The 27,868-nt window shown below is 44.8% G+C and overlaps 1 protein-coding gene across 4 annotated transcripts; it reads left to right on the forward strand.

The window, feature by feature from the left end:
* The first annotated feature begins 24,053 nt into the window (after window positions 1–24,053).
* LOC123162315 (uncharacterized) lies at window positions 24,054–27,491 on the forward strand. 4 transcript variants are annotated; one of them, XR_006481222.1, is made up of 8 exons: window positions 24,054–24,342; window positions 24,749–25,112; window positions 25,600–25,730; window positions 25,816–25,969; window positions 26,103–26,406; window positions 26,479–26,571; window positions 26,774–26,846; window positions 26,924–27,491. XR_006481222.1 is itself a non-coding variant. In XM_044580108.1 (8 exons), the coding sequence occupies exons 1-6, from the start codon at window positions 24,132–24,134 to the stop codon at window positions 26,569–26,571; spliced, it is 1,257 nt and encodes a 418-aa protein (XP_044436043.1). In that variant the 5' UTR covers window positions 24,054–24,131; the 3' UTR covers window positions 26,814–26,846; window positions 26,924–27,491. The 4 variants fall into 4 exon arrangements, 3 of the variants coding, with proteins under 3 accessions (XP_044436043.1, XP_044436044.1, XP_044436045.1); XM_044580108.1 differs by having other exon boundaries at window positions 26,814–26,846; XM_044580109.1 differs by lacking the exon at window positions 26,774–26,846.
* The last annotated feature ends 377 nt before the right edge of the window (window positions 27,492–27,868 follow it).

Below are 27,868 nucleotides of genomic sequence, written 5' to 3' on the forward strand. Positions count from 1 at the left end.
TGCAAACCTATTCATATTTTGTTTTTGCATTTTAGCTACTGTAATATAACTTTTCCATGGCTCATACCACCGATAAAAATCGATAGTTTCATCAAAGTAAGCAAAACAATGCATCAAAAACAGAATTTGTCTTAAATAGGACAGTCTGTAGTAATCTGAACATCTACCATACTTATGGTACTCCAAAAATTCTGAAAAAATGAGGAAAAAATAAAAACATTGTATAGAAAGACAGTGCAAAAAGTTTCAGAACAGTTTGACGTTCCAGTAAAAAAGGTAAAATCGCGCACTACAGCCAAAGTTTTTGTTTTGCACCGCACAAACCAACAAGCAATCTACCCATCCAAAAGGCAAATCTTGGCACATTATTTTTATAATACAATGGAATTGTACAAAGGATAATTAATAATTATTTTTGGTGAAAAGTTTCTGTAATTTGAGATTCACAAAGTTTCCATGGGCATGAACAAAATTCAATGCTAGCTCTCACTTTCACAATGCTCGTTCCTCTCACTTTCACTTTTCTTTTAATGAAGTTTTAAGTTTCCCTTCTATTTTTTTGTTTTTAAACTTTATAAAAGCACTCAACAGAAATAAATGACTCTCTAAAACTTTCGGGTTGTCTTCCTGGCAGCGCTTTCTTTAAAGCCATTAAGCTAGGCATAAAGTGTCCGAGTAATGGATCCACCCGGATCCCAAGGTATATCAAAGCCAATTTTAATTAACAATGATTTGGCATTTAGTAGTGAGCACAAAGCAACATATATCAAGCAATGACGAAGTCTAACTCTCTTCCTATGCATCGGCATGTCATACAAGAGCAATTCATGAACATCAAGTAAAGGCCAATACATAGCATAAGCAGTTTCTTGCAATTTTATCGTGTTGGGAACATAAAGAGGCGGAGATGTAGTTCCTCTCTCGTAATAATTGCAAGTAGGAGTAGCAAGTTACATTCATCAAAATCATCATGTGCAATGGTAAAAGGCAACCCATCAATATAATCCTTAACAAGTGTAAACTTCTCTGATATAGTGTAGTTTGGAGAATTCAAAAAGATAATAGGACTATCATGTGTGGGTGCAATAGCAACAATTTCATTCTTTACATAAGGAACTATAGCAAGTTCATCTCGATAAGCATAATTCATATTGGCATCTTGGCCACAAGCATAACAAGCATCAAGTTCATCAAAAAGGGATATTTCAAATGAATCGACGAGATCATAGCAACTATCATAGCATTCATCCTTCAGTAAGAACGAAGGGACGTTAAACAATGTATGAGTTGGAGGGTTACTCTCTTTAGAAGGTAGGCATGGGTAGCTAATCCGTTCTTCCTCCACTTGTTCTTCACTCTCCTCATCATCTTTTTCATCCAATGAGCTCCTAGTTTCGTCAATTCCTTCTTCCATAAACTCCTGCAAAATATTAGTCTCTTCTTGGACATTGGAGACTTTCTCAATAAATGCATCAATATCGGAATTGAATTTATAATTATCATAGCAATATTTAAAGATGGCAAAATTTTCAGGCCTATAAACATCATCATCAAAAGCTTCAAACTTTTCAAACAAAGATTCAATTTCATAAGCACCCTTAAAAGCAACAAATTCTTCTATTCGTTCCACATCATAATAACCATATATACCTCTAGCATAAGAAGCCAAGGTTTCATTATCATTAGATTCACATGAAAAGGGAAGGTGTGGAGCATTCATCCTAGAGCAATAAGTAAAATCATATCTGAAGCATAAATCTCGAGCATACCAATGCAACATATAAATTTGATCACATAAAAGTTTCCCTTTTTGTGTCAAGCGATAATCCCTAAAGTATTCACATTGATCCAATGTTACTCCCATGATATAGTTGAAGTGGGTCTTCTCAGGATTATCAAAGTAGTGCATAATATCTTTTACATAAACGAGCATCGAGGGTTTTAGGAGGTTCCCCATCTCCATGAGTAGCAAGTACAACTAATTTTTTTTGGTGTTTCGTGTTCCATATCCATAACTAAAGGTAGAGAACAACTTAGAACAGGAAATAAAAACTACTTAGTGATAAAGCAAACAAGCACACACGAGGATATTCACCCCACGCTATTGCTCCCCGGCAACGGCGCCAGAAAAAGGTCTTGATAACCCACAAGTATAGGGGATCAATTGTAGCCTCTTTCAATAAGTAAGAGTGTCGAACCCAACGAGGAGCTAAAGGTAGAACAAATATTCCCTCAAATTCTATCGACCACCGATACAACCCTACACATGCTTGATGTTTGCTTTACCTAAAACAAATATGAAACTATTTTGTGGGTGTGATGCTAGAACTATTGCAAGAATAAAACTAGAAGTACTTTGCAAGGTAATAAAAGTAGATAGCTTTTGTCAACAAGAAAGTCATTTGTCCCTAGGCAATCGATAACAAGTACCGGTAATCATTCTTGTAATTTTATATGAGGGAGAGGCATGAGCTAACATACTTTCTCTACTTGGATCGTATGCACTTATGATTGGATCTCTAGCAAGCATCCGCAACTACTAAAGATCATTAAGGCCATGAAACCCAACCATAGCATTAAGTATCAAGTCGTCTTTACTCCCATACGTCATACCCCACCTACTCGGGTTTAAGTTTCTGTCACTCTCGCAACCCACCGCAAGCGAACCATGAACATATTGCAACACCCTACAGCGGGGGCCCCTCACTTTTGCACGAGACGGAGGGCACCGTAGGACAGCACCATAAATAAAATATCCAATCATACCAACCAAGATCATGATTAACCCATAGGACAAAACGGATCTACTCAAACATCATAGGATAACCATAGATCATTGGGAAATAGTATATGGACTTGAGCACCATGTTTAAGTAGATATTACAGCAGGGGGAAGAGGTGTTACACCGCTGCATAGAGGGGGAGAGAGTTGGTGTTGACGGTAGCAAGGTTGTTGATGTAGATCGTCGTCACGATCCTAGCCCCGGCGGCACTCCAGCGCCACCGGGAGAGAGGGGGGGAGAGGCCCCCTCCTTATTCTTCTTCCTTGGCCTCCCCCTAGATGGGAGGAGAGTTTTCCCTCTGGTCCATAGCCTCCATGGCGGCAGAGGGGCGGGAGCCCCTCCGAGATTGGATCCCCCTCTATGTTCTCTTCTGTTTCGCGTTCTGCAGATCTGGCCGAAAACCGTTTCTTATATTCCAGGAGATCTGTCTCCGATTGCGCTGATCTTTTTACACGATTTTCTTCCTGATATAAGCTTCCTTGCGCACGAAGTACAGCCCACCACCACGTGCCAGGCTCAGGGGTCGGATCCTGGTGGGTTGTGCCCACCAAGGGACTCCGTTTGCAGTGATTCCAACTCCAAAAAATCACAAATATTCCAAAATAATTCTCCATGGAGTTGCATCACGTTTGGACTTCGTTTGATATGGATTTTCTGCGATACAAAAATAGGCAACAAATAGGAACTAGCACTAGGCACTGGATAAGTAAGTTAGTCGAAATAAATCATATAAAAAGTTGCCATAAGTATGTAAAAGTTGGATAATATTGGCATGAAACAATCAAAAATTATAGATACGACGGAGACGTATCAGAGACGTATCAATGCGCTCAAAGTATAATATGTTATCTCTCACATCATGACATGCATGTACCGTACCATATAAGACGAACCAAAATTTAATCCCCTCCTAATTATAAGTCAAATTAACCTCTATCGCTGTCGGTCGAAGTGCTTGACCAAGCGGGCACACGCAGATGGACGAAGTATGTCGCCGATAACCCCATGAGTGAGTGGTAGAGGACAACCGACATCGCTTGCTTGTGGGCCAAACACATGTATGGAGATGTGTGGTTGTGATGTTTGAATACCTAATATATATGCAGAACTTTGATGTGGCACCTCCCTCGGAAACCTTTAAGTCCCCCACACAAACCAGGTTCATGGCGTGCAGTATATGCTGGCCCCCCTCCCCTCTTCGACGCGTAATATATACTCCTACGTACCATAACACAACCCAAAAATAATCCTCCTTGTTCGTCAAATTACCTTTCTTGTTGTGTCATATATTAGACGAACGACGACCTTGCGGGCCCACGGAGGGAAGCGTTGCAGGCGAGTGAGTGACAACCATCACTTGCACGTGGCCCAAGGTGTTGGTGATGTTTTTAATACCCAATATGCACAACTTCTTTGTGGCACCTGCCTCAAAAACCGAAAAGTCCCCACACAGAGCGAGATCGTTCATGACGTGTTGTGCTGCCCCGGCCCCCTCCTCCCCTCTTTGATGTGTACTATATATTCCTACCGCAACACAACCCAAAAAGAAACCTCCTTGTTCGTCAAATTACCTTTCTCGTTGTGTCATATATTAGATGGACAACGACCTCGCGGGCCCATGGAGGGAAGTGTCACAGGCAAATGAGTGACAACCATCGTCTGCACATGGCCCAAGGTGTTGGTGATGTTTCTAATATCCAGTATGCACAACTTCTTTGTGGCACCTGCCTTGGAAACAGAAAAGCCCCCACACGGAGCGAGATCGTTCATGACATGTGTGTAGTATGTGTTGCCCCGGCCCCTCCTCCCCTCTTTGACACGTACTATATACTCCTACCATAACACAACCCAAAAAGAAACCTCCTTGTTGGGTCAAAGTGATTGAGGATAACCTCGCGGGCCCATGGATGGAAGCATCGCACACGAGTGACTGTCCTATATGACACGTAGTATATGTTGCCCCCAGCCACCCTCTTCGACGCATACTATATATACTCCTACCGTACGTAACAAAAACCAAAAGGTGACCATCCTTGTTGGTCAAATTAACCTCTCTCACCGCAGGTCATAGTGCTGGACGATGACCTCGCGGGCCCACATAGAGAGTCACACGCAAGTGAGTGTCCTAGGACCACCGCGTGCATGTCTCCCAAAGATGCATGTCAAAAAATTTCTGTAGCGAACATGCGACCAAAGCAGTTTAGTGTTAAAATTGAAAAAAAATAACATTTGTCCGTTTTTATACATTGATTGATTTCCCAGGGATTTAATGTGCAAAAATAGAATTTGATCTACATGAGACCCGTGATAGTGCACCAAAATGGATTGCAAAATCATATGTTTACGTGTCCCTGGGTGCATGTTTAGTCCCCATGCAAGAAATTTCTAACATCAAGAATCTTGATTTTAAAATCCAGTAAATCCAAAATAAGTTGAAATTCATGAAACTTATCATGGTGTCATATGGACACCAATAGATTGTGATATTTGTTTTCAAATTTGAGACAAGTTTTGATATGATCTTCTTACAGGCAGGAAATTATCAATAATTATCAACCAATATCGCAAACGGACTTTTTATCCGAACCGTGTGCGTTAGACCAACAATGTGTCTGTCGTGCTTCAATTAAGCAATAAAGCGGCAGAATTAATCATCAAAAAGGGAAACTCAATATAATACGTGTCGCCACACGTCCCGTGTGCCGTACGAGCATGCTTGAGTTGACGAGACACATGCTAGCAGTCCGCCGCGCAGGCAGACCGGGAGACCGAGGCATGCGCGTGTTCGCTACGCGATCACCGTGGGGCGTGCTAGTAGCTATGTGAAATGACGGTACACATGCCAGCAGTCCGCTGTGCAGGCTCACTGAGAGGTGATCTAGCCCTTTGACCGCTGCTAACCTCGCTCCCACTGCTCCATATTAATGGCGCGCCCGATCCGCTAGTCATAATAGGCGGCCGCACCCCCCGTCCACAGTTGTCACCGCCGCATGAAGTGTATTAGGATTTTGCCGAAGCGCACCATCAGAGGGAGTGGCGACGCTCGGACTGGTGAAGCACCCGCGCAATGCATGAAGCTGGGCACAGAGGTTGTTGTCGCCGCCGACAAGGTCTTGTGCAGGCAATTGTGCGACCTTGACTTAGTCGCCGTCTTCGTGCCTCCCCAGCCAGAGTCGGAGGTCCACACCTACTCCGGCAACAATTCTGACTCCGACGGAAAACCGGTTAGCCCCCCCCCCCCTCTTTTGTTGGGAATTGAAATCCTTGGTTATGTTCACCCAGTCCATGAAATCAGAGTAAGATTCGTTAGATCCGTGTAGTGTATTGATTGTTTGAATATTATCTATGGTTAGTGATTAATTGTTTGTTCTGTACAAATTATTTTTTTTTCTAATAATCCAACTAGGGTTAGCGTGGGTGCTAATAATTCGTAGCTAGATCTTGAGAATTGATTTTGAATGTCCTACACATATGTTTTTGCCTTTTTTCTTCCAGATCTTGAGAATTGATTTTGAATGTACTACATGTATGTTTCTACCTTTTTTCCAGATTGCTATGTACACAGATGAGGCTCCGGCTAGCGGCACCATCGGCTCTAGATCCTGTACCCGGCAGCGCGGGCAGAAGAGGCCACACCCCTGGATCCGAGGAACCCGTAGAATATCAGGTGGACCGCATCAGCGATCTCTCGGACGCCATCCTTGGGGAGATCATCTTCCTTCTCCCCACCAAGGATGGCTACGCACACAAGTCCTCACATTTTGGTGGCGTACTCTATGGCGCGCCGCACCGCTTAATCTCGACTGTCGCCGGCTATCTGTCGTTCATGATTTTGAACTCCACCGAGCCATCGTCTCCTCCCACCAGGGCTCCGTTCAATGCCTGTGCATCCCGGCATGCTGCCTGCTGCACATACCCTGCACGATGGACGCATGACTGACATCCCGTCAATTCAAAAAACTCCAGCATCTTGAGTTCTACCCAAGCTTTTAAATAGTGCCCGCTACCTCCGCTATTGTGGCCGCAATAGCGGTAGCGTCACCTTGCCGTTATTAGTTTAAGGTTGCGTTAGAAAATAGCGTGTTGTCATGATGCGGGCGCAATATCACTTGTTAGACCGCTATATCATCCGCTATCTGCAATATCGCCCGCTATATAAGTCCTTGTTGTTCTGTTGTGTAATCTATTTTGGTAAATGTGTCGTGCTTGCATGGTTGCACAACCAAATATTGCTCAATTATAGTTTATATTCTTATATAAATGATAATTTTCTCAAATTAATTGTCATATTTTTTGTCAATGGCCTAGAAATATACACAACAATCTCAAATTTATGAGTGTTTTTTTAAATTGGCTATGTGGACATAGCGCCCGCAATATCGCCCGCTACCGCATTCCGTTACACGGACCTTAATCCGCAACCAGTCCACTATCCGCTATTTAAAAGCTTGGTTCTACCATTACTATGCAAATAACTTCCCACCGAGCGTTGTAGATGTGCCCTCACCACTAATGTCCATCTCATGGTTTTCCTCCTCTCTCTCCACACCGCCACCTTGGCCTAGTGCCATCTAGCAGACAATCTGGTACAAATGCTTCGACTCCCACTGCTAAAAAACTCACGCTTGTGGTGGTCGATCTATTGGAGGCCTCACTGCACAGCATCATTCACTCTTGTTGCCCTGCCCTGGAGTGCTTGCTGCTTGTTTTTGGAAAATAAATCCGTATTCGTTGTAATAAAGTCGCCTCACCTTGTAAGCATTGGAATTTGCTTTAAAGGAGAGGAGCTCATCATCAAAGTTGCCCCTGCACTCCAAAGGTTGCTCCTTGATTATCGGTGTGCACCTTCACAAATAATTGTGGTCTCTACGCCTAAACTGGAGACCTTGGGTGTAATTCCTGATCTACTTGAAGGTTAAAAGATGGTGGTTGGCTCCACACTTATTCAGGTACTTCATATTATCATCAACACTTTTGTAATCATAAGCTGCATTTTTCATTTGTGCACATAAGTTTTATATCATCAACATTTTTGTAATCATAAGCTGCATTTTTCATTTGTGCGCATAAGTTTTATATCATCTTGGAGTATACTTTTGGTACTAATATTATGTTCTATGCTCAATGAAGAGTCTGTCCATGGATACCCTATCAATGGTGCTGGATTCTGTCAAGACCTTACATATCAGTATGTGGTGTTTTGATCTAAACATAATTATCGGCTTGCTACGATGTTTTCCATGTGTGGCAAATTTGTATATACAGGTGATGATTTTAAGCACATTGAAAGCCCATATATAATTTACTAGAATTAACTGTTCAACTATCTCTCTTGCGACATACTCTTTTTTAGACATTAATTGTGTTTAGTCTTCATGTCTATTTAGGCAAAAGCACATGGACAAAAAGGTATAACCAATCGATGGCATAAGAAGCACCGGGATTTTCTCAGTTCTCATGACATTCGTTTGAGGACAATAACGCTGGAAGGATATGCATCCAACCATGCAAACACTAGCTCTGTCACATTCTTCCTATTGAATGTGAGGGTTCCATTGTCCGTGAGGATTAAGGTTTTTAACAAAAACTTTCTCACGGATGGACACGTTTAACAACATAAAAAGAAGGTTCGGGTGGACAAAAGGGCTTCTCAACGTGCTCGGCTTCTATTTACAACAACTTGTCTTCATGTACTAGTAGATTTTCTAGCCCAGGATCTTGATTTTATGGATCAGATCGATCCATTTGATTGTGATTGCCAAAAACTTTGGTTGAGTTAGATGTTATTGTTCTGTTCAATATGGATTTTGTGTAAACCTGATGAACAACTAATCATCGTTCTTTTGTACCTTTTGTAAGCTGGAGTTAGATATTGCTGCCCTTTTCAACTCTGCTTTGACCCATATTTTCTTTCATATGAACCGGAGCTTCAATCAAGAAGCCTCATGGTTCCGAGAGGGAACTTGGTCACCTGATCTGTGTGTGAAACAACATACGTTGTCTCTTCCCGCCTTGATTTATCTTACAGAGGCAACATGCAACTGTGCTAAAAATATGAAACTATTCAGGGTTCGTTTCACCTTTTTATACATTGATTTTCCTAGGCATTTTCAACAAATAGCCACCACTTTATTATCGCAAACGATTGTATTAGTCCAACTATGGGCGTTCAACTAACCATTTACTACTGTGGGCAGCTGTTTGATTAGACGGGGTGACTACGAGCAGTCCACCGCACACGATCACCATACCGGGAAGCGAGCCGTGAGCGTTGCAATTTATTGCTGGTTTTGGACTTTTGTTTCGTCCGCCTCGGGAAGGTACGTAGAACAGTCCTCCATTTTCATCTACAAGCACTGCCGCCGAGGATCACCGCCTACTGCGAGATGGATGACGAGCCGGCCAACAAGCAGGGGTGGGTCGATGCAGAACCGTAAGAGCCTCCTGCGAACATGGACTTCATTAGCAGCCTCATCGACGAGATGTTGGTAACCATCATATCCCACCTCCCCATCAAATCTGGCGTGCAGACCACTGTCCTCTCGCGGTGGCGGCGCCCCCTCTGGCACTCCACCTCCCTAGACCTCATCGCCGACCACGAGTTCTGCAGCGGGGAGCGGCAACGCCTGGATGCATTGTCCCACGTCCTTGCCACGCACCCTGGGCCGGTCAGATGCCTTGCTATATCGGTAGGTTCAGTCTCCACTCCAAGGCCGAACCTAGTTTTCACTACTGGTTCCTATCCTCGACCCTGGATCGGCTCGAGGAGCTCAGCTTTCATGTTGGACGCCCGCGCTTGTTGTCGCCGTCTGCGCTCCGCCTCGCGCCCACACTGCATCATGCTACATTTAGGCAGTGCATTTCCCCCGGATTGATGCCGGACGCGCTCTTCATCTCCCTAAACTTAAGCACCTCAAGCTCATGGCCTTCCACATCTCGAAGGAGGATTTGGAGCGCTTGTTCGTCGGATGTACAATGCTCGAGTACCTTCGTCTTCAGGTGATGGATGGGTTTAGTAGCCTCCACATCACCTCGATGAATGGTCGTGCGATGTATGTGCATTGCTGGTGCCGCCCAAGGCTGTCAGTTGAGATGTTTCACGATATGGTCATTGAGAATGCGCCTTTCCTCGAGAGATTGTATGTACTTGATAAATTAGGTCCATCAAGAATCAGGGTCATTCACGCACCAAAATTGACAGTGTTGGGCTATTCGTGTGCTGAATTCGACAAACTTGTTACTAGATCATTGTCCGTTGAGGTACAACAGTCTTCTTCTTCTCCTTATATATCATTGGACATCAAATTTTATGTAATTTTTTTGATCTATATGTTCGCTTGTCATCCAAAAAATGATCCCCACAAACTTGACCCAGCCTTTGCGCACATTGAAGATCTTTGCACTACAATCTGTCGGCCCCGATCTGGATGAAGTTGTTAGATTCCTTAGATGATTTCCTTGCTTGGAGAAGTTATATATCGAGGTGATGCTCCTTTCCTGGTAATTTTTAAACACATCGAAGATCAATTTGTTGTTACTTTTACCTAAACCCGGGCATGGATAGCCTGACCCGAGCCCGGCCCGAAAAACCCGGGCTGGGCCGGGCTGGGCCAGGCTTGACACTCGGGCCGGGCTCGGGCTTTGTTTTGCAGCCCGAAAGGTAGTTCGTGCTGGACTCGGGCTTCTCTTTTTCTATTTTTCGGGCCAGGCTTTCGGGCTTCGGGTCGGGCTTGCACGTACACGTACTAAAAAACAGCGTTCGGGCCGGGCTTTTGGGCTTCGGGCTTGAGTTCAGGCCGGGCTCGGGCTTGAAATCAGGGAGTATTTCGGGCTTCGGGCCGGGCTCGGGCCTGAGAAATGAAGGTCGGGCTTTTACAAGCCCGGCCCGAAACCCGGCCCGGCCCGACGTTTGCCCAGATTTACTTTTACCCATGATTACAAAGAGTCCCGAAGTGTTCAAATCTGCAGCTATGCACTAATATGCCGTCTTCGTTTGCAGATATTAGCAGGCCCGAAAGTAGAAATGCTGGGGAATATAACAATCCCATTGAATGCCTTGATCTTCATCTCACAGAAATTACTTTTAACGAGTACTGAGGCACCACACAGAAATTAAATTCACCAGGTTCTTTGTTCAGAAAGCAAGGTTGCTCAAGGTAATGAGGTTTGCCCTATATTTACTGCACATAAGTGAATGGATTGCTAAAGAGCGCATGCGTCTACAGCCGAATGGAAAAAGCTCTGCAGAATCTGAATTTCAGTTTGTAACTTCATATGATAGATTGTTCGGAAGTCACTGTATCGAGCCGCTATATGACTTCTCGGTGGCTGATCCTTTCACAAAAATAATGCATGAAAAAGATTCTTAAGAAGATGAATTTTATTTGTCAGAATAGTTTGAACCTTGTAATCTTTGAATTTGGGCCTTGTAATGCTGGAATTTGAACCTTGCAATATTTATGGTATTTTTTATATAACGTAATTGGATGTTTAATTTGGTTTTGCAATCATGTCATGTTATAAGTATATTTATGGCATTTGTAACTGGAGTATGTTGTTCTTATGTAGATAGGGAATATATGTTGTGTAAACAGAGCATATCACATCGCACGCGGACCACTTTAGGGAACCCCTCAGTGACGAATTCATCAATCGCAGACGGTTGTATACCAGCAAGCGTTTGCCCACAACACACACGGCTTATTCCATCACAAACAACTTGGATGGATCAACTGTATGCCATGTATCTCACACTCAACTCTAATCTGAATCGTGGTTGATGTGTCCGCCATCGCTCGCACAGTTCGTCTTATTTTCCACATATCACTGTGTCGGCCTCTGCTCGCGTCCATGCTCTGCTCGTCGTTAGGCGCCGCGGCGCGCTCTGCTAGCGTACCTACAAGCGCTCGGCTTGTCGATAGATTTTCCTTGCGTGTTCAACTTATATATTCATATATATGGTTGCTCATCGTTGAGGCGGGTGTGGAGCGCTCTGCTCACGTCCTTCCGCGCGCGCTCTGCTAGCATCGAAGGTCCGGCGCATGATCATGTTGGGGGCCACATATGCATGCGGTTGCGCTGCACGCGTCCCCATGATGCAGTTATGTGCGGCACGATGGAGTTACGTGCTGCAATTAGAACCGCCATCCGGGCATGCCGATATTCCAGGCCGTCCGGCTTCCCCATTAATTCCCGCGGCCATTACAACCTTAGTCTCTTCAACCTTTCGACCGCGCCCCACAACACAACAAGCACACCCACGACGACGCATACAGAGAGGATATCTAGTGGTGCTCCAATGGAGTTTGGTGGGCATAAAGTGGAGACCCACGCGAGGGAGAGGGATCTCTCAGTGGTGTACACCATCGACCCGGCCGTGGTGGAGGACTACATCAACACCGTGGAGCAGTTGCTTGCTCGAGACAAGTACAAGGTGGTCGGCATCGACCTCCAGTACATCAGTGGTCATCCCGACAAAGATCAGAAGGTTGTCGTCGCCCACTACTACATGGCCACAGAGCTTTGCGACCGTTTCGCCCGGTTTGTTAATAGCACTGACTGCAAGTTCGCTACAATGGAAACCTCCAACAATGTAGAAGCGCTCATGGTTATGGGCTTGGCCTGCAAGAAACTTTTTGAAATCCATGACCACTACAGGGTCTAGGGCAGCAGGAAGAAGGACTCCCTGGTTGAAAACGCCTCGGCCATCATCGACCCCTACTACGAAAAGATGAAGCAACATGCCAACAAAACAAGTCTCGTATCCTAGCACGGGGCCTGGATGCGGCAACTAGATGAACCTCACCTCAGGTTCATGGCCAAGAGCGTGTACACATGCTATGAGATGCATAGGCGGATCATTGACATGAGGAAGTGCCTCGTTCCCAAAGTTGACGAGGCCGGATTGAGCCACAAGCAAAGCAGTAGCGGAAAATGTCACAAGAAGTAGATGATGATCAGATGATCGTTTATCCTAGTTAATTATGCATGTAATATATAGTTTACTTTGGTGTGTGGAAATGGCATGTGTGTAGTAGCCACCTATATAATTATGCATGTAAGAGTTTACTTTGGTGTGTGCAAATGTCATGTGTGTAGTAGCCACCTATGTAATTGGATGTTTAATTTGGTTATGCAACCATATCCTTAAGAGTGTGTGTGTGTGTGTGTGTTGTTGTTGTTGTTGTTGTTGTTGTTTTGTATGCAATCACATCGCACAACACACACGTCTTATTAGCAGCAATCGTCTGTATTATTATCGGTCTTCGCACACATTTATGATTACAGACCTGTTTGCCGCGTAGCACACACATCTTGTTAAGTTGAACCGTTTCTGTTATCTTGGCTCAACGCATACAATTCATCCGAGTGAACAATTTTGCCCTCTATCGCACACACTTTTATCTGGCTGACCGTTTCTTTTGTGTTGCCTAATCATAAATAGTTCATCCGAGTGACCTGTATGTCGTATATCGCACACACCTTCATCTGGCTGCCCGTCTCTGTTGTTCTGCCTCATCACAAACATTTTATCCGAGTGAACTGTACGCCATATATCGCACACACCTTGATGTGGCTGCCCATTTCTGTTGTTCTGTCTCATCACAGATAGTTCGTATGGATTAACCGTATGCCCCGCATCGCACACGCAACTAAAATCTGAACCGTGCTTGATGTATCCGCCATCGTAAATGTTTTTTTGCATCTTTTTTGACGGTTTTTTTACATCACAGTGTACGATTAATGCATCACACGCAGTTTCGTCGAAGGGTCTCTGATTGTAGTGTCGTGTTAGTAGCATCCTGCAGTAGTGGTTGTGTGACCTCGACATATTCCTCCTCCGATCTTCCCTTTGTCCCTATCGCCATGGCCGATGTGAACCATCACATCGTCATCACCATCGATGTGGTGGGGTAGGGAGTGGTTGGCGATGAGGGGATTCAGGCAGTGGAGGACATAGGATATGGAAGGTGAGCCGAAGGGGACCTCCTATTGGGCGTCGGCTAAGCCAACTGGCGCTCAGTGCAGCACGCTAGTGGGCCGACACATGGGACCTCCTATTGGCTAGTGGGCCGGCGCATGGGACCTCCTATTGGCTAGTGGGCCGGTGGATGGTGAGGGAGGCACGATGCGCGGGAAAAATCACACTCGATGTGGTATACGGCACGCCAGAGAATTATCAGTCCAAAGAGATAACCTTTCAAGTGGCCCCTTTCAACAGTGGATATCACGCCTTATTAGGGCGAGATGCATTTGCACGCTTCCAAGCTATACCTCATTATGGGTACATGAAGCTCAAGATGCCTGGGCCCAATGGTATTATCACTCTTGCCAGTGATCCGGACATAGCACTCCGCGCCAAAAACAAAACCGCAGCCTTGGCCCTCGAGGCATTGTCTGAAGCCCTCGCGGCCGAAGAGTTAACCGCACTGCGCTCCACGATGGATAGGGACGATGTGATCCTGGACAAGCAAGCCAAATCCACCTCCTTTAAACCAGCAGACGAAATAGTCAAATTTCAAGTCCACCCGACGGACTCCAAGAAGACAACATCCATCAGGGCACAGCTGGACCCAACGGTTGACGCTGCACTGCGAGCGTTCCTACGCGAAAAATGGAACATATTCGCCTGGCACCCTTCTGATATGTCAGGGATCCCACACAAGCTGGCCGAACACAGCCTCAACATAATGAAGGGATATAAACCGGTCAAGCAAACACTACGACGCTTTTCCGAACCCAAACAACAAGCTATGGGGGAGGAGCTAGCCAAGTTAATCGAAGCCGGATTCATCAGAGAAATAAAACACCCGGACTGGCCAGCTAACCTGGTGATGGTACCAAAGAAGGATAAATCCTAGCGCCTGTGTGTCGATTTCAAAGACCTCAACAAGGCCTGCCCTAAGGATCCCTTCCCCCTACCCCGCATTGATCAGATTATCGATGCTACTGCAGGACACGACTCACTGTGTTTCCTCGACGCATACTCCGGATGCCATCAAATCAACATGAAGGAGTCCGATCAAGTCGCAACATCATTTATTACCCCATACGGGCCTTTCTACTTCAACACTATGCCCTTTGGGCTCAAAAACGCTGGCGCCACCTACCAATGCATGATTCAAACATGCCTGGAGAAACAGATCGACAAGACAGTTGAAGCGTATGTAGATGACGTCGTCATCAAAACTAGGCACATCGAGTCATTAATAGACGATCCGCGTCTCACATTAGACAACCTCCGTACGTATGACATCAAGCTCAATCCGGAAAAATGTGTTTTTGGCGTTTCCGCTGGAAAACTGCTGGGCTTCATCGTTTCAAATAGAGGAATTGAGGCGAACCCAACCAAAATCCGACCTTTGTCACAGTTGGCTACGCCAACAGACCTTAAACAAGTCCAAAAACTGGCCGGATGTGTGGCAGCTTTAAGCCGCTTTATCTCTAGACTAGGATAAAAAGCATTGCCACTTTATCGCCTCCTCCGATGCACCGAACACTTCGAGTGGACGGACGCGGCAATGGCCAGACTGGAAGAAATAAAGGCCCTTTTAGCGAGCAACCCAATCCTGGCCGCACCGAACGTCGGTGAACCCATGTTATTATACATATCAGCAACACAACAAGTCGTGAGTGCGGTGCTCGTCGTTGAACCAGAAGAGGACGGACACAAATTCCCACTTCAGAAGCCGGTATACTACATATCCATTGTCCTCACACCATGCAAATCCAGGTACCCTCATTACCAAAAATAGCATACGCAGTCTTCATGGCATCCCGGAAGCTACGACACTACTCTCGAGAGTGCTCAATCACGGTGGCCTCCGAAGTACCACTCAATGACATAATAAAAAACCGCAATGCCACTGGCCAGATTGCCAAGTGGGCCATTGAGCTCCTACCATTCAACATAACATACCGACCACGCTGGGCCATTAAATCCCAAGTACTGCCCGACTTCGTCGCTGAATGGACAGAGGCCGAACTCCCTAAAGAGTACGACACATATTCCAACTGGGTCATGCACTTCGACAGTTCCAAAATGCTGGCGGGCCTAGGAGCGGCGTTGTCCTAACATCTCCCATTGGATATACAATTCAGTACGTACTCCAAATATTATACACAGACTCCAACAATGCAGCCGAATATGAGGCCTTATTGCATGGTCTTCGGATGGCTATCTCCATGGGCATACAACACCTGGAAGAGCGCGGAGATTCAAACCTCGCAATATCTCAAATAAATGGGGATTTCGATGCCAAAGATCTGAAGATGGTGGCTTACCGCAACGCCGTTCTCAAAATGTCTGCTTAGTTAGGGGCTCGAGTTTCATCATGTGGCTTGAGAAAGTAATCAAGCGGCGGATGTCCTTGCTTGCATCGGCGCCAACTGCGACCCCATCCCACCTAACATCTTTCTGGAAAGGCTCTTCAAGCCATCTGTGGTGTGGCAAGGGGAGAGCGGCAATAGCAGTCCGGATCAGACTATAACCCCAGGTTCTGAACACACCGATATCATCGGGGGCTCAGCCACCGAAATAACACCGTCGGCCCATCTTATCATGGCAGTCATTGCCCCATGGACTGAACCCTTCTTAGCCTAGCTTAATAGGCGAGAACTCCCTGAGGATCAGAATGAGGCGCGCGCGCATTGTCCGACGCTCGAAAGCCTACAAGGTTCACGACGGAGAACTCTACAAGAAAAGCACTACCGGAGTACTTTAAAGATGTATCTCCGAGAAAGAGGGGCGACAACTTTTGGCTGAAAATTCATGCCGGTCTCGGTGGTCAGCACGTCGTGGCTCGGGCCCTTGTATGCAAGGCCTTCCGTACAAGTTTCTATTGGCCGATGGCCCGAGCAGATGCACAAGACCTTGTCCAACGTTGCGTCAGATGCCAGCTTTTTGCCAACCAAAGCCATATGCCACCCACCACTCTACAAACAATCCCCATCACTTGGCCTTTCACGATCTGGGGGCTTGATATGGTCGTACCCCTTAAAGGAGGAAGCCATAAGAACAAATATATGTTGGTCATGGTGGATAAATTCACTAAGTGGATAGAGGCCAAACCAGTTAAAACGGCCGAAGCCGGACCAGTGATAGACTTCATATCTGGTGTCGTGCACCATTATGGTGTCCCACACAACATTATCACCGATAATGGCTCCAATTTCACAGCCGATGAGGTGAAAGCCTGGTGTGCTAATCTGGGCATTAAGCTCGATTACGCCTCCGTCTATCATCCGCAAACAAACGGTCAAGTCGAACGAGCCAATGGTCTTATTATGAGCGGCATTAAGCCCAGACTAGTGCAGTCTTTGAAAGAATCAGACAAGCACTGGGTTGAGGAGCTCGACTCCGTACTCTGGGGGCTGTGGACCACGCCCAATTGCACTACCGGATATACACATTTCTTCATGGTGTACGACGTAGAGGTTGTGTTACCCTGCGACATTATTCATGACTCACCTCGAGTGCGCATGTATGAAGAGAGAGAGGCCGAGCTTGATCGGCAGGACATCTTAGATGCCCTGGAGGAGGAGTGCGACATCGCAAAAGCCTGTTCCGCATTTTATCAACAACAGGCTCGCAGATATCAAAGCAGAGAAGTGCGGTCCAAGACTTATAATATTGGCGAACTCGTTCTACGCTTGCCGGAGAAGAAAAAGGACAAACTCAAGCCCAAGTGGGAGGGTCCCTTCATCATTGACGAAGTTCTCACTGGAGGAGCGTACTGCCTGCCTGATGCATCAGACAATCGCCTAGAGCCGAACCCATGGAACGCGGCCAGACTCCAAAGATTCTATGCCTAGCGCCGAACTCTTTGTTCGTCTCCTTATCCCTTTTGTTTCCATTATTTTTTTATTTTTTCCTCTCTTTTCGCTTTTTCTTTTTTAGCCTTAAAGCTCTTGTGCGGCTAAACCGTGCACCTACGACGTACACATCCTCAAATATGTACGTCCATTATACCTCGGGGCTCCTTGTATAGAAGCTTATTATTATTATTTTCCGGGCATTAAGCTCACTACATATGTGTCTTTTCGCCGTATGTACCTTTCGCCATTATATGCATCGATATGACTTAAGTTTTGGCCAAGCTTGGTTACCTAGCTCCTGTGCTTATGCCCTACGTTCTCGTTAGTTCAGCTAGGGCATAAAGGGAGCACCTCTGCGATTGTTACTGCCGGGTCATTCGGATGTGTACCTCAGACTGGGTGAAGCCGAAAGCTAGCGTTCTTAAGGGAATATTCGGTCGGCGGACTAAAGATGTTTTTTACTACGTAAACTATGAACCCCCAGATGTTATGTATGCTGCGATTTTTCAATCATAGCTCGGACACGCACGATTAACGCATGCACACCCAGGGAAAGGAACCCTTAACGGAACTATTTTCTCTGGAAGATGTTTCTTACAATCACAATGTAATATAACATAGCTAGCCGGATACTTGTCTGTTCAAGCAACTATGACCCCTACGCCTGATTTCCACGCATACCCTGGTTTCTTTTGCCGCTTAGGTATTCGGAAACACTCCGCACCTTCGAGTCGAGAGGTTGAACCAAAAAGGTCTGCCATGACAATTGTTTACAGTCCGGCTAGGGACAAATATGTCAAGGAAAGTACATAGTCACTTAGGACTCAAAAATATCCTCTTCTATGCCATCCAACTAGTTGTCTAGCTTAAAATCCTATTGAGAATATTTTGCGGCTACTTCTACCTGGTCATATACCAAACTAACGGGAATTTCTTTTCCATCCGACCCTAAAGGTCCGCCCCGGGCCATATGATTCGGATCAAGCTTGGTGTACCGTGTTTTCACCATGGCCCATGCCTCTCGTGTACCTTCTCGGCAGGCCGATATCTTCCATAATTGGAAACGCCACCGTGCTCCCTTAAATAGCTGTACAAGCTCCTTTATACTTCCTGGAGGGGAGTCGGATGGCCATAAGGCCATAGCAACACTTCGCATCGCCTGTCGAGCCCGCTTGTACATTTGCGATAGCTCTTGTAGAAGAGCGCTCAAAGATTCTGACACCTCCTCTTCGGGACGGCCCGTTCGCATACCTACAGACGTAATTCTGTCAGTTCCTTTCCTCGCCGAATTACGCAGAGGTAAGTTTGAACACATACTAAATATGCCGCCTCGCAGCCTCTTATTTTCCTTCACGGAGTCAGCCAGCTGGGCCGGCACATCTTTCAGTTCTTCGCCCAACTGAGTGTGGGAATCCTGGAGTTTTTTTTCTCCTCCTTGGCCTGTGTCAGTATACGTTTGCCTGCGTCTAGTTGTCTTTTGGCTTCTTGTTCACCCGCTTGTGCGACTTCTAGTGCCTTTCATGGACGATCTGATGATCCTGTCATAAGATATACAACTGTTTTAGTATTGCTGGTATATAATCATGTTTTTCTTGCTGGAGGGACACATTACCAGGCGATGCCTTCTTGGATTTCTCCAGTTCGGCTGTCGCAGAAGCTAGCTAGGTCCGACACTTTTCCAGCTCTTGAGACAACAGGTTGTTCTTCTCCGTAAGAACCTAGTTTTACAATGATCCTTAAATCAGCTGAATCAACAGCTTCAAGTCTCGGGGGCTACTGGTATATAATGTGAGCTTACCCGCATATCTTTCAAATATTGGCATGTGGCTCTGGCAAGCCCATCTTGAGCAGCTCGGATGTACGCATCACCCGAGGTGAAGGCATTAAATGCCTCCGTCGTAAAGCCGGGGTCGCGAAGAGCGGCCCTTCGGCGCCAATGATTCATGGAGCTCTCCACTTCCGAGTTTGTGACGGACACATCATCCGGATCCTCTGCCAAAGGATAATCTGGTGGCACTCCCGTCGTTACGGCAGGGTCTGGAACCTGGTCATTGGGAGTGTGACTGGCATGACTCCCGGACATAGTTCGGCGAACGCTCTTCCTGATAAGACATGAATGGATAATGTCACAGTTGGATGTAACTATCAAAGGGCATATCTATAAAGCCATACCTCTTTGATGACGGCTCTGATGTGTCTTCACTTGCCTTCCTCTTCGAAAGCTTGCTTGGTGCGGGCGCCTCCCTCTTCGGAGTCGCCTCTGGTGCAGGATGGCCCGCCGAGCGCCTCCCCTTTGGAGCATGATATAATGCGGTTGGTGAGGCAGAATGAGGAAGTTCTTTTGGAGGAGATGTCTCCTGATTACTTACATGCGAGGCAGGGAGAAGACCGGGATAGTCAGCGGTGATGGCCACTTCCGTGTCGTCGCAGCTCGCCTGGTAGAACACCCCATCCTCGAGCTCCACGAATATGTCCGGATCCTCTTCGAATCCGGGGTCAAGGTCCTGATTGTGGTCCTCTGGCTGTGGGACGGGGCCGTGGAGCCCCTTGGTGATCTTCCGCCATTCCTGTTACAAATGGATGGATTAATGTCCATGGAAAGTGACTCAGGGAGCAGAATGAGTAGAGTAGTGGGATTGGAACTCACCCAGCTAGGAGGATTGTACATGGAATATCCATCTCGGCGCTTAATACGAGTGAACTCCTCTTTCTCCCCTTTGTATAGCTCAGCCAGTATTTTGGCCAAAGCGGCGGGGGTATCCGGACCCTTCCGACCGCAGCGGGAGGCGTCATCTTCCCCATTATAGTGCCACATGGGAAGCCTGCTGTATTGAAGTGGCTGGACCCCTCGCACTATGGAAGTCGCCATTATCTTGACTACTGATAAACCGGACTGAGAAAGAGTCTTTATCTTGCTCATCAGTTGACGGACTTCCACGCTATCTTCCTCCTCGAGGCTTCGAGGGCACCAGATGTGGCGTTTCTTCAACGGAATGCTTGAAAATTCGGGAAGACCCATTCGGACTGGGTCGGGAAGGGCGGCGTCTTCGATATAGAACCATTCGGAAGGCCACTCTTCAGATGCCTTCTTCGGTGTGCCGGACAGGTATTCGGTCCCGACAATACGCCATACCTTGGCTCCGCTCACTTCAAATATTGATCCCTCTTGACTACGAGGGACAAGGTAGAATAGTTTCCTCCATAATTTGAAATGGGCCTCACAACCCAAGAATAGCTCACAGAGAGCAACGTAACCCGCAATGTGCAGGATGGAGGCGGGAGTGAAATTGTGCAGTTGGAGGCCATAATACTCCAGAAGCCCTTGAAGGAACGGGTGGATTGGAAATCCAACGCCTCTCAACAAATAGGGAACAAAGCACACTCGTTCCCCTGGATGCATCGGGGCAATTCTCCGCCTGAGCCCCGCCGTGGAAGGAAATCAATCCTGCTCGAACGGGGACTAAATCCATGGGGGGAAGAAATCCTTGTGTCTGCAGCTTCACTAGGTGACTGTGGGATACGGAACATCTCTCCCAATCGCCTTTTCCGGGGCCGTGGGAACGGGAGGAAGAGTTGGGAGCGCTAGCCATGTTGGAATGGTTTCTCCTAGTAAGCTCTGAGGATTCCTCGCTTGGTGTGGAATGGATCAAAAATCCCAATCTCTTTAAATAGACGGCTTTCTTACATGGTCAGGGTGATATGTGCAAAAATACCCCGACCTCTTGTATTCGCTCGACACGTGGAAGCTGAAGTCATGAAGGTGCGAAAGCCTATGGGCATGACATTAAATGGAAAGCCGAATACAGCTCTTTAAGTCGGGTACTTTGAAGTCATCGGAGGAGGAACCCGCCTTGCAATGCCGAAGACAATCTGCGCGCCGGACACATCATCATTGAAAGACTGGTTCGGGGGCTACTGAGGGAGTCCTGGATTAAGGGGTCCTCGACCGTCCAGACTGTTGACATGGGCCGGACTGATGGGCTATGAAGATACAAGAAGACTTCTCTCGTGTCCGGATAGGACTCTCCTTTGTGTGGATGGCAAGCTTGGTGTTCAGATATGTAGCTTCCTTTCTCTGTAACCGACTTTGTACAACCCTAGTCCCCTCTGGTGTCTATATAAACCGGAGGGTTTAGTCCATAAGGCAGAATCATAATCATATAGGCTAGACTTCTAGGGTTTAGCCATTACGATCTCGTGGTAGATCAACTCTTGTAATACTCATGGTCATCAAGATCAATCAAGCAGGAAGTAGAGTATTACCTCCATAGAGAAGGCCCGAACTTGGGTAAACATCGTGTCCCCCGTCTCCTGTTATCATCGACCTTAGAAGCACAGTTCGGGAACCCCTACCCGAGATCCGCCGGTTTTGACATCGACACATGTGACCTCCTATTGGGCACCGACTGAGCCAACTAACGCTCACTGTAGCACGCTAGTGGCAATTGAACACACGCCTTTAAGTTTCACATCGTGGTTGGCTAACCACAAGAGCTGCTACGACCTAGTTAACTATTGCAGCACATACGGATTAAGAACACAATCTTAGCCGCGCTATTTAGAAAAGAGGGTTTTCTTTCCAAAAATAAATATGACTAAAATTGGAATGTCCGACAAAGTTCTTGATATTGAAAAGTTCATCAAATTTGAAAATAAGTTCAACATAATTGAAAAAAATCATTGATTTTGAAAGAAAGACCATCAAATTTAATTAAAGTTCATCGATTTCAAAAAGCTCATTGAATTTGAAAAAAGTTCATCACATTTGGAAAAAGTTCGGTGAATTTATTTTAAAAGAGTTGTTGAATTTGAAAAAAGTTCATTATTTTTTAAAAAGTACAACAAAACTTTAAAAACGTTCATAAATTTTTAAAAAAGTTCGTCATTTTCTAGAAAAAGTTCATTGAATTTGACAAAAGTTCACAATTCTAAAAATCAATTAAGTTCCATGATTTTTTTTCAAATTCAACGAGTTTTCTTTTCAAAGTCCATGAACATTTTTTTCAAATTTGATGAACTTTTTTTGAAAATCAATTAATTTTCTCAATTTTGTGAACTTTTTTCAAAATCCATGTAATTTTTTTAATTCATGATTTTTTCCAAATAATTCAAAAAAAAATAAGCGATGCAAAAGATGGTTATGTGCTATTAAATAGTGCGACGATATTGTTTATTATGCATTTGTCGCTTGTACAAATCAGTAACATTAGATAGCTCGAGTGGCTAGTAGGACTCACGGTGACATCGAAGTACATGAGTTCGAGACCTGTAGATTTGTTTTTTTTGCGGCTTTTGAGTTTGCTATCCGCACGTTTTTGTGGGCCGGTCAACCTATGCGGTGTAGCAAGCGCCAGGGAGGAGTTCGGGCGCCTGAAGCGCCAGATAAGAGCTCCCCGCTTAATGCACCAAATAGGAATAGCCAGAGCCGAAGCCCGCAGGTGTAGCGGCGATTCTTGCTCGATGGGCAATCGATTTTGAAAAAAGCTCATCGAATTTGAAAAACAGTTCATCACAATTGGGAAAAGTTCAATGAATTTATTTAAAAAAAATCATTGAATTTGAAAAATGTTCATCAATTTTTTAAAAAGTACACCAAAACTTTGGAACTGTTAAAGATTTTAGAAAAGTTCATCATTTTTCAGAAAAAGTTCATCGAATTTGACAGAAGTTCACATTTTTAAAAGGTTCACTAATTTTTAGAAAAAGTTAAACAAAACTTTTAAAAATGTTCAGAGATTTTAAAAAAAGTTCTTCATTTTTTAGAAAAAGTTTATCGAATTTGACAGAAGTTCACAATTGTTTGAAGAAGTTCACCGATTTTTAGAAAAAGTTCATCGACAATGAAAAAAAAGCATTAGTTTTGAAAATGTTTCACGATTTTATTAAAAAGTTGTCAATATTGAAAAAAAGGAAAATCGCCATTTTTAAAAAAATCACGTATTTGGCAGAAGAAAAATAATAAGAATAAAGGGAACAAATTTTAGAAAAAAGAAAAAACAAGGTTTCACAACTGCGAGAGAATAGATAAAAATATACTTCCTCCGTTCCTAAATATAATTCTTTTTAGAGATTCCACTGTAGACTACGTACGGAGCAAAATGAGTGAATCTACGGTTTAAAATAGGTCTATATACATCCGTATGCAGTTTGTAGTGTAATCTCTAAAAAAAACTTATATTTAGGAATGGAGGGAGTATAACGAATTCATCGGCACATGTGGTGTGGTTGCCTAGTGGTTTGTATGATGCAATGAGAAGGTTATTCCAAATAGGAGGAATAGCCAGAGCCGAAGCCCGACCCCTGCAAGCCCAGTTTACCACCCTCTGGATAGCCCAGCCCAAAGCGATCGGACGGTGGGAAACGATCTACACACAAGATCTGACGGCCAAAATTATTGAGGGCTTACTGTCCTTAATTTATGTAATAACCTAGAAAAAGGAAAACAAGCAGGAGGCGACGCGGCGGCGGGGTGACGCTCCGATTCAGGGTAGAGGCGGAGAGGGCGGCGGGGAACGAGGCATACACGCTCCAATGCACGGTGGTGATGGAGCCGGCGGCAGGGGGCGAAGCAACCGCCCTCCAATGCAGCTTGGCGGCGGCAGGGGGCGAGGCAAACGCCCTCCAGTGCACCGTGGCGGCGGGGGCCGAGAAACCGGTAGAGGGGGCGATGGAGGAGGGAGGGGTGTGGCTGCTCCTGTGGCAACTGACGAGAGCAACCCGGGCGAAGCGCACTCGGGCCAAGGTAACTTAATCTCAACCCCGTTGCGCAAATTTGCAGCGCGCTCTTGCACCACACTGTATTTTTCAAATCCGCACCGTAATGTTAGTATCCGGAGCTCTTTAAGATTGCCACACGGAAAGAGGGAGAGGGAGAGGGAGGGAGGGAAATTCATTTCCTCCAGTGAATATTCGGTGAGTTCGGTGTACACAGCCCAATGCACTAGCAGTTTCCATAGGTTTAGACACACGGAGATCTGCAAAGCTTAGGTGGAGCCCAAATGTCGGTTTACTGACTTGCTTTCTCACCTACATGGTTACAGTTAGCCCTCTTTAATCAATGGGCAGCGCTACTGTCTCAAATTTCCGTTTTCTTATAGTCCTCTTCAACATATGTAGGCTTATACTAAACTTTTCCTTTTCCTTTTCAGGCACAAGTAATAAAGGAGCTAAAAAGAGGGAGTTTCGAATTCCTTTCACAGTTGAACAAATAAAGGTGACAAATATCAAACACATTGGAGATAGAGGAAGGTTAAAGATGAGAAAGCCAAGTCACTGTCAGGAAATGGAAGTAATTTTGGACTTACAGGACCCGTCTAGTTTGTACCGCTTGAGAATAATGTTACAGTTTTTCCATCCGAATATATTACGCTGTGAGGGGTTGGTACGAGATCAAAATTCGTTTGCGACATTTGTGGTGCCATATAGTGGTCTGTTATCTGAATTTTTAAAAAATGTGGCCCTCTTCAATAAGGAATATGTTGTTCCTTCTTCGGAATTGCAAAGCATCATAAGGTAAAATTTTAAACATTTATGTTTAATCTTTATTTTGTCCTCTCTTTAGTTTACAACCCCCCCCCCCCCCCCCCCCCCCCCCCCAACAAGCAAACTATATTATGGTAGGTTTTGCTGTAATGTGTTGTCTTAAGAAGCAAGTAGATATTGATGTGTCATCTTAGTCAATAGTAAACAAAGGAGAACAAGAGTGGTGGCTCCTGCTGGTCCCGGAGGTAGTAATATGGGAAGGAGAATGAAGATGGCAATAGTATAGCATGCGGGTTCCATGAAATATGCCATCATGTAGATGTGCTGTCTCGTCACCGTTTATTCACACGGTCATCATTCTTAGCAATTTTTCTGACATGTAGGTACCATGTCAGCTACAACCACGCTGGATAATATTGAGAATTGTGTGTGTGTGTGTGGGGGGGGGGGGTTAAGTTCATATATTTCTACTATTATTTGTTGTCTTCTTAACAGTTTATATTTTGTTTTATTTTAGACAAATTGTTGAAGGTTTGGATGAACTGAGATCGCATGGTTATTACCATGGCAACTTCAGTTTAAACAACACTTACTATCAAATGGAGGGAAGCAAAATAATTGTGAAACTCGCAAACTTCCAGCAAAAAGGTGAAATGCACTATATGCTACAGTGGTATAAAACTATATACAAAGGTGACCCAGAAAAAATATTGATATCACAAATTGGTTTTAGTTTCAGTTAATCTTGATGATGCTCAGATTGAAGATTGGACTGCTCTTGGCAAAGCACTTGAAACAATCTCTACGAATGTCAAAACTAAGTCTCCCAACACGAATTGCAGTCTAATTGATGATTTAGCCCAGAAGTTAAAAACTGTCAAAAGCCCGTAAGTAAACTGAATATTTTCTTCAGAGTTGAAATATTATGTTCTGTATTGATGATTGTCTTTCTTACTGACAAAGCCTCCCTAGAATCAAATATTTGCTTCTAAATGAGATGATTGTCTTTCTTATTTTCAGACGAAGCCTCCCTAATATAAAATATGTGCTTCTCAATGAAGTTTTCTTTTGGGACAAAGAAACACGAACAAAGTTCGCTATATACACAATTCCCAAGCATTTATCTGACCCCACATTTAGAGATAATGTGGAAAACAGATATAAGTGTCAGATTCCTTGGGATGGGCATGCTTTTCGTGGGCTTAAGGCGGCTATGAATGACTATCGTATGAATTTTGTGGACAAGAAAACATATGATGGAAACAGCAAGTTTCACAAACTTACCTTTCTTAGTGGGTGTTACACTCACGAGGATGAACTCAAGGTATATCAAATCTGGTTATATTTGATCTTGGTAGTAGTTATTCAAGTGTGTGCTAATAGTATGATATTGCAGAACTACATTACAGACAACCAACAATCAGTTGATAGAGTCTTCCAGTTATGTGACCCTACCATATTCGTCGACGTAAAGAAGCTTATTCCTTAGGTACTTCGTTCGTGTAAACTTTCTCTTGATTTATCAAATACGAGTTGCAGAATACTAATTTCCTTAGATGATAGGACCATGGCCCTATTCTAATTCTGGAACTGTGTTATATTTGTGAACACAATTTCGCCTTCCTTGCCACCTCTATTTACTTGCATCTAGTTTTTTGTTACACAATGCTCAATAAAATGCATTTTGATAGCACGTTCGTTCATGACACACGTGATGGAGCGATGCTATAGTTCGCTATGAGCATTATCCACAACCACCCACAGGTAATCTCTTGTATCTATGCATATTATTATGTACGTGTATGCATGCATATTCTTATGTACAAGATGTCTTATTGTAGATAAATACTACCTTGTCGACTCCGGATATCCCAACAGAGTTGGATATCTAGCACCATACAAAGGGCAACGGTATCATGTACCCGATTTCCAACAACACCCTCCCATGGGGAGGTATGAGACATTCAACCATCGACATTCTTCTTTGCGTAATGTTGTCGAAAGATCATTTGGTGTTCTCAAGATGAAATGGCGTATTCTCCAAGACATACCACGCTACAAACCGGAGACCCAAAAGATGATCATCACTGCATGCATGTGTCTTCACAACTACATTCGTGATAGCAAGTTACGTGATGAGCATTTTGACAAGTTTGACAATGATGCATACGTGCAACCTCCACAGCTGTTTAGAGGTGCCAACGCTTTACCACCTGATGATGATGGTACCATGGCCGCTACACGTGAGGCTATTGCCGTCAGCCTTGTACCTTGAGATCATCCATCTGTTTGTAGTTTGCAACTCCCTTTTAACTTGTAATATAATGCAATATATGACATTTCCAACTCTGGTTCTAAATTGTAATGGTAAGCACTTTATGATATTTGCAAGTCGCTTTTATATTGTAATATTATATAGTTTATGAGATTTGCATCTCGTTTTTGTGTTCACATTACACATGAAACCGGCAGTAATAACCAAGTATTACCAACTCAACACTCACTTGAATCGAAGGGCATTACAAACATTTCAACAGACAACTCATAGAACAATCACAGGCTAGAATTACAGAAAAGAACTGGACAGATAATTCTGTGGGCAGCATCCCAGAATCATATTCTGGAGAATTATGAGGGGAAAATAACTGGCCCTAACTCACAAACCGGCGCACACCCCCTCTCCGTCCTTGGCTCAGCCCATTTACTCTTTTTTAACCATCAAAAAATGGTCCACGAGTGTAGGAGCTTTCTGGAACTCTCCCCTCTTTTCTCCTCAACAGTACAGA

Source organism: Triticum aestivum, chromosome 7B (genome assembly GCF_018294505.1).
Source record: "Triticum aestivum cultivar Chinese Spring chromosome 7B, IWGSC CS RefSeq v2.1, whole genome shotgun sequence".
NCBI classification, from domain to species: domain Eukaryota; kingdom Viridiplantae; phylum Streptophyta; class Magnoliopsida; order Poales; family Poaceae; genus Triticum; species Triticum aestivum.